The sequence below is a fragment of the Mycena indigotica genome, assembly GCF_014461135.1.
Source record: "Mycena indigotica strain 171206Taipei chromosome Unknown Mind.scaff0004, whole genome shotgun sequence".
Taxonomy (NCBI): Eukaryota; Fungi; Basidiomycota; class Agaricomycetes; order Agaricales; family Mycenaceae; genus Mycena; species Mycena indigotica.
The window spans coordinates 3195395-3203089 of NW_023503003.1; the positions used below are offsets into that span (position 1 = coordinate 3195395).

At 51.0% G+C, this 7695-nt stretch overlaps 2 protein-coding genes across 2 annotated transcripts; both read left to right on the plus strand.

Annotated features, from left to right (window-relative positions):
* Window positions 1-302: 302 nt before the first annotated feature.
* MIND_00488700 (CxC2 domain-containing protein) lies at window positions 303-2149 on the plus strand (the record flags this gene model as incomplete). The annotated part of the gene is made up of 7 exons (XM_037361686.1): window positions 303-658; window positions 705-867; window positions 916-981; window positions 1224-1534; window positions 1585-1751; window positions 1803-1944; window positions 1990-2149. The coding sequence occupies 7 exons, from the start codon at window positions 303-305 to the stop codon at window positions 2147-2149; spliced, it is 1365 nt and encodes a 454-aa protein (XP_037221978.1).
* A 240-nt stretch (window positions 2150-2389) lies between these two features.
* On the plus strand, window positions 2390-3081 carry MIND_00488800 (CxC2 domain-containing protein; the record flags this gene model as incomplete). The annotated part of the gene is made up of 2 exons (XM_037361687.1): window positions 2390-2694; window positions 2745-3081. 2 exons carry the CDS (start codon window positions 2390-2392, stop codon window positions 3079-3081), a joined length of 642 nt encoding a protein of 213 aa, XP_037221979.1.
* Between the last annotated feature and the right edge of the window lie 4614 nt (window positions 3082-7695).

A 7695-nucleotide genomic window follows, 5' to 3' on the forward strand; every position in this document is an offset into this window, starting at 1 on the left:
GCTCCATGAATTGCAGGTATTTATTTCTTCACCGATTTTGTTACTTGTTTACCTAGCTTGTTTAGGAATGGACGGGTCACTTCTGGACGAAGGCCTCCTTGTTTTATGCCGGACCCATCCAGCATGGAGCTCGTGGTTTGGCGGGCTGTTATCAACTTGGTCATGACGGTGCCCCATGCCCATTCCCCAGTAACCGTCGACCGTTGGTGGTCATCGATGTCAATGGCATTTTTACTTTGGACGTGCAGTACTGTGGCTGCGTGAATCCGTTCGGATTCGACCCCGTCAGACAATTGCTTCAAATGCGTGGTATCCGGCCACGACAACAAACCCTGCGACCTGTGCAACCTTCAACGTTTTGGAGACATTTCGCTTCCTGCGCTCCATCGCAAAACATCAATGTCCAAGACTATGTGCGCACGTTGGAGAAGTTGACGGATTCAACCGGACTGGAAAAGGTCCCAGATCGTCGCGTTGCTTTCGGTCGAATGGCTCGACAATACAGCTATCTTAAAATGATGAAGCGTGGAGGTCGCGGGCATGAAGCCAATGGAATTGTAACTACGCCGCCAGGGGCGTTGGCTGTGCGTTGCTGGGCATGCCCAGATGCTTCTCGTAACTTGCCTTCCGGATGGGACAAGGTTCCGGAGTCGAAGGCGTGAGTAGCTATTTAATCAAACTATTCTTGACTAACAAATGTGCAGATACTTGTATAAGCTCATGTTGGCATTCGATGCCAATTTCCGCCTGAAGAACAAGCTTCGTGCTGGAGAACGCATGGATCCGGCGTTGACCGATGGCTTGGGATACTTGCCACGATCTGGACCATATAAAGAACATATCAAAACGCTCGTTGACGAAAAAGATGTCAGTGCGCTCTAGTCGAATCTATTCCATGTTAATGCGATACTTCAGGTCCAGGCTTGTGCTGCATTTGCTGCTCTTTTGCAGAAGGAGACCAAATTGACCACTGGCCTGAGAGTTTCTGGCGTAGTTGGTTGTGTCTGTGCACGGCACGGCCTCGCACGTCGTCGAGGGATGGGAGACCTTCAACGTGGAGAACGGCAAGTTGCTTGATGCCAGGAACAACTTGGATACTAACTCTTTGTGCCAGCTATGGAAACGTGGATTGGACCGTGCTATCAACTCTGTCAGACGAGGAAGTTCTGTGGGTCTTGCTTGCATACGACATCGTATGTCACTGGCAAGTATACTTTCCTGAGCGTCGCACGAATGAAGACAACGGGCGTGGATATCGAAGAGATATTCACCAGGTGGACCGTATTCGCCTGCAATACGGACTGCCGGTCTGGCATGCTGAAGCTCATGACCCCAAATGTCGAATTCAGTTTGCGCTTAGGTACTTGTTGGGTGTTGGAAAGACGGATGGGGAAAGCACCGAGCGTTTGTGGAGCCTACTCAATCCCGCAAGTTGGTCGACAAAGGAAATGGGAGAAGGCGCCCGTCATGATGTCCTGGAGGACAAGATCGACCTGATTAATTTTGAGAAAAACAGGAGCATGGGTCAGTTAAGGTTTCTTTGAGAGTTTAAGCTCACTATTTGCAAGGGCGGACACTTGCAAGACGTTTGATTGTCGCTGTAGCAGAGCGTCAAAGGCAGGGCATTGAATTCCAGGAGCTGGACGACAGCGTTCCTAAAAAAAAACGACGTGAATGGGCCAAGATGATGGATGCCTGGTATAAGGATAACACCCAGACGAATCCATTTGAAGTCCAGGGTGGGAAGCTCGGTATGCATGACGTTGAATACCTGTTGTAGCATTGATGACCTGTCTCGACAGCCGGGCCTAGTGAACGCGAAATAAGTGAAGAGTTGAAACGAGCTGAGGTGGAAGATGCACGAGCCGGAATCAAACCTTTGCTGGAAGGTAAAATGACCATAACAGCGTTCATCAGAGCGGGTATGCAGCTTCAGGCCATCCAGTATGTCAAAGTCTTCATTCCACACACTCTATTCACTATCCCCAGGCGTCGTATACGGACTGCTCTGAAGGCAAAAAAGTCAGCAGATCAAGCGAGCCAGATACAAGAATTACGTCTATCTCTGATCAAACAAATGCGCACCTTCGAAAAACTTCAACTAACTTACATGCCTGGGGTTCAGGGTCTTCGCGACGCAGCGGTATAAATTGGACGCGGAGGACGCGCAACCGGAAAACGCAAAGCTTTATCTTCCGTCACAGTTAACCGCGGAAGAGTGTCGACAAGTCAGCATGGCGGACTTGATTGAGACCAGCGAAATTGCGTCGGGGACAGTGTGCAGATGCACTGGCTGCCTTCGAGGGAGGCTTCATTCGAAGCAACACATGATTTGGTTTTCGGGGAAAACATGGTGGGGCAACGTGCAAGAACGCGCTCCGTCACTCTAATGGCTCGGATGGAAGAAGGTGTAACGAAGGCCGCTGCCAAATATACTGAAGGCTACGAGGCTCTCGTTCACCTCAAAGGCAAACGTTACGCTCCCGAGTTTCAAAAATTGGACAAGGCCCATTTGAACACTCGTATCGAAATCGAGAGTGACGAAGATGCAGCAAGAAGCTTACGAACAGCAGACGGATCGCGACCTACGAGAGAGGAGACTGCTGCAAAAAAGAAGAAAACCAAGACGGCGCCAATTTCCTGGATTTGGGCAGCAGGCGGGCAGGCCGACGGGGTTGAACTTCATGACTGTGAGTAACTATGGCTTGTTGACCATTTGCTTTCGGTTGAACGTGGTATCATAGCTATGCGTGTCGAGTGGGCAAAAGCACACGTGCACGGAAGGAACGCTGGAACGAGGAGGTTGAATTGTTGCGAGAGGAGATGAAGCGGGTCATGCGATCATTGAAGTGGGAGGCTTCAGAATGGCAAAAACGAGCCGACGAAGTTCGTTCAGACGTTGATGGAACGACGGCGGCTGGAATCCGAGCTTATGCGCTGCGTAACGTGTACCTGCATACTGAATTTATAGTGCGCTTTCGAGAGGAGTGGGACAAAACAATGGGAGCTGCTGTCCGTCATTGGGCAGCAGAGGAGGAGCGGGAAATATTAGAGGGAACATTTATGGCAGAGGGAATGTAGAGAACAATGTTAAAATTGTATGATTCGGACCAAATCAGTCGTAATGATGATATCAAAGCTGCAGGATAAAGCGGAGTTCGGAGATCAGCGGCAAGGAAGCACGGAAACGGGTGGGGTTTGAGTGTTGTCAGAGACCTGGCAACACACAGGGATGATGGAATCGGATTTTCTGGCAGTTCCCGGGGATGATTGAAACAGGCTACAGCCACGGGTGATCGTATACACACCGCAGATAAAGTTTTCCTCCTTTAAACTCAAGCAATGGTAGTACATCGCCTCATCGCTGTTCGGAAGACAGATCCGCGCATCAGCCATGTGAATATCAACTATGTCCTCCAGGACAGTCGAGATTGGGTCTTGGAGTATCGAGCGAGCAATGCGAGCAATGAGCCCACCACAGTAAATAGCCAGGAAGCCACGCGATGAGCGCAGGAACGTATTGCGTCGGTACTCATAGGCTTGGTATTCCACAGGCTTAGGCTGATAGTCTTCGCGGCGATAACCCAGACTGGAAGCATAAAGCTTTGGAGGGTGCCAATCTTTGGGGGCATACCCTTGAACTGCAATATGAAAGTTTACGCCCAATTCCACCAGTTGGGCGATAATATCAGATATATCGCTGTAGCCAGTGCGGAGAATAAATGTGGCGACTGTAGCATCGAAGAGCACAATCTTGTGGATATCATCGGCGCCTTCACCCAGCGGTTCAAGGATAAAGACGTTCCGCTGATGAGCTTCTGCGTCTGGCTGTCGCACAAACTTGATATTGACTCCGCGGACTGGCCAGATGTCCAAGTTGTTGGGTTGGCGTAGATCGTAGAGGGTCTCAGGGACTTCATTCAAAAACTTTGCATCGTACAATGCTTTCAGCAGAGCACGGATATTGTCTGCAGGATTTTTTGGCGTTGCTATCCCCCCCAAGGGTTTTGCAAGAGTCATCCATGGCCAATAGTTTGCCTGTCGGTGCTGATGGCTCGACGAGTCCAAACCACGGTAGAAGCGGTTCATGGTCGTTGACTGGTGCACCATGGGATTCGTCCACCGCTGGTGCACCACGTGATTCGTCCACAACCCGGCTGTCTGCATAAAACTCCTTGATATTCTCCAGAGCGCCATGCCTATTGTCCAGTATCTCGCGCATTTCCTGGGGGAGATCTTCTTCCTCATAAGGGACATCAACATCCATTGAATAGTCAGCCAATGGGGGATAAGTTTCTGGAACTGCATTCGGTGCAAAGGCTTTGCATAGGTCCCACTCATTCGAGAAGCTGTCATATTTACGTTGCTTTGGATGGAAACGCCACCAATGATCGAATGCCTGGTTAACTGTTTTGGGTTTGCGAATATAGAACCCATCGTTATTGGTGTCCTCCCAAACATAAACTCGCGACATCGTAGGCGCTGATGATTCAGACAAGTTATTCGCTAGCTGTATACGCTCAATCCGCTTCTGTCTCTCTGTCTCCATTTCCTTTTCCGCCAACTGCCTATTTGCCTTCCTGCGGCGCTCGAAGAACTTCGACATGGGTTTCATTTGGCTTCTGCCCGCTGCCCAGAACCACTGGCGGATGAGGACGCGTCACGACGGGAGCTTTGTAGTCCCAGTTTCGCAGGATCCCGTGGATACGAACGTTTGGGTCGATATAGACCCATTCGTGATACAAACCCTTCTTGAGTCGTTCCAGATCTTGGAAGTTGAACGAAATGTGCATACGTTGGATTGGAGTTGCGGATAGGAAAGACTGTAGCGTAGAATCCGAGAAGCAAAAGTATAATGGAATATGAATTCGATGTCGCAGCAAGAGTTCCAGCATCCATTCGATTGGATGTGCTTCAGCGATGGCTTTGGGGGTCGAATAGTCGATGATACCACCCAGCGAGAGTTGCATACAGTCTTGATACAGATAGTCGAGTTCGTCTCGCAACTGCGGCTCAATTTGGAGGTCCGAAATGATATCCACCCGCCACGATTCGCCTTTTATTTGGAGAATGAGTAGTCGTAGTACAATTTGTCGCAATCATTGGGCCAAAAGAATTGCGCGAGAGGATGGCGGTCTTGACGGCTAGGGCCTCGGTCTCAAAGTTGCCAGCGTAGCCTTGGTTTGCCGTCAAGAAGGGCGAATTCCCTAGGAAGGCAGACGGAAACAGATGGTCTGTTCTGCTTGTTACCCACCCGAGGACGCTGCGCAAGAACGCTTCAGCTCTCAGCCAGCGTTTGCACGTCGTGGGCTTGAGTTTCCACCGCAGTTCCGTTGTCGAACGGCCATAATTATCTTTCATTTCCATTTTCTCACTCATAATTTCCAGCGAGCGCTCAGAGACATCAAGACACTCTAGGAGGGGCCCAAGAAAGATATTTTGGGTCGGCAAGAGCATGGTGTGGGGGTACAGCGGATTGAGCCAAGTTGTTTCGTAGATGTCGGTGGGATTAGTATTGGAATTCGGGGCGCGGGGCGTGCTTGAGCGGTCGGAATTCGCATGATGAACTCCCGGTCCGCGTTGAATGCCATGTAAAACGCGCCCCGATTGTACACAAAACCGTTGAATTCTTCGATGGGCTAAATCTAGTCAGTATTGCCTCAAAACTTGAGGAAAGGACCACATACCGGCGGCATTTCATGCTGTCCAAGCCCAGTACGCGGGACGAAACGACGAGAGGGTGTGGACATTCCGGCGATTTACTTGGCGGCGGTGGCGGAGGAATTGGCGGGCAGAAGGAGAACGAGGGAGCGTAGAAGGGGAGTCGCAAGGATGAAGGGGAGTAGTGATGAGCTTTGACACGCTGGCCGACAACAGCAAAGCGTGTGGTTGAGGGCGGCGGGAGGCGGGGCGGGGTGGGAGGCGAGGCGGGCGGGGCGAGGCGGGAGGCGGTCGTGGGCAGCGGTAGGAGAGATGGGGATCGTCCTCTTGATGGGCGGAGCACGCTGGCCGACAACAGCTCAGCGTGAGTGGTGGACTTGGTTGAGGAGGAGAGATGATGACACGTGATCAGCATCACATGTGTCACAGCTCAACACGTGCTGATTTCCTCGTTCTCCTTAACCACCACCTGCTGACTCCTCCCTTCACAGCAACTGGTGCTCGCCGTTGTCGGCCGCGCCAGCCCCTTCCCTTCCCCTTCTCTTCCTCTTCTCCCCGTCTCTCTCTCTGCTCACCGTTAGTCGTTGTCGGCGACAGTGCTGGACGACAACTTGAACTCGGTGTCGCTTTCCTCGCCACTCTGCCGACTGACCTCGCCACTGCCCTCGCCACTGTCCTCCCTCACCTTGACCTCGGCACCATCTCGTTGTTTTTCTACACTATCTACACACATAAGTCGCCTTGTTTTTTTTTTCAAGACAATGAACGTTTTGCTGACACATTTCCGTTCAGCTCGGGCAAAAAAAAGCCACCGTCCTCACGACTGTCCTCGCTTCGCCACGCTCATCGCCACGCTTGTCGCCACTCTCGTTGACACCCCCAGGTACTTGCTGTCGGCAGTGCGCGGGACGTATTGCGATCTTGCAAATCACTGCAGGTCGTTGTCGACGGCAGTAATCTATTCGTCTTTACTTGCCATCAACTGTACTCTGTTATCTAAATTACCCGGGTTTCGTTCGTTCAAAAAAGATTTACCAAAAGTGTGTTCATCGAATCCCGATCCGCGACAATGGCACCTCCAACACCCGTCAATGCTCCACGTCAAGACACGCGGAGCAGCGGCAGCGACGACGACATGCCAGACTTGACCACCGAAGACCGGCGGTCAAGTGACTCATCGCCTGAGCCAGACGACGAGCCTTCGACTCGTAAAGTCCCTCCATCTGTTACTGGCGGGGTCAAATCGACTTCTATGGGACCCTTCAGAGCGAGGACGAGGAGGGATATACACGTTTTGGAATGTCAATTCAAGTGACGGCCAAAGGGAGTTAATGCCATGGTGAACGTTTGGAAGGTTGACGAACTCAGAATCTCTGGGCATGACCTTGCCAAGTTGCAAAACAAGGATCGTATTGTCACCCACAATGACCGACTCGTTGTTGAGACAAAAAAAAGAAGGTCAAAGAAGATGAAAATGGACTAGATACCACCCTTGTAGTACCCATATCTCAAATCATTGGTTGTTTACTCTACTCTCTCCAAGTCTGAATACTTGGTTGTTTATTGTTTTTCTTTCCCCCACTCCCCTCTGCATGGCTGACCGGCGCGGACTTGCTTTACGCATTTCGTGCTGGTCGTAGTGCTAGAGTAGACCAGGCTGACCTGGGTGGACTTCTTCACCAGGGTCGTATGGTACAACAATCGCTTAAATATACCAATTGCTAAGACTAATATTTTATTCTACAGCTCAAGACTACACAAAGTATTGCTCAGCCCAATCCCGTGAATGCGCATCCACACCCAAAATATTCACGCCTTGCGAAGTTGCCAATAGTAACATGAGAGCTTCGACATCTTGCCTCTCTGCGTCTATACAACATTGGATGCGAATGTGGATTGGCACCTGGCTCAGGCTTGTGAGCATTGCCGCTGCCGAGGCAAGCACTCGATGGAGTAGATTCCGCGTCAACTGCAAGCGTTGCAGCGCGGGCGCCTCCAACATCTCGACAATCGTTCCATCGTCCCCTTCATTGC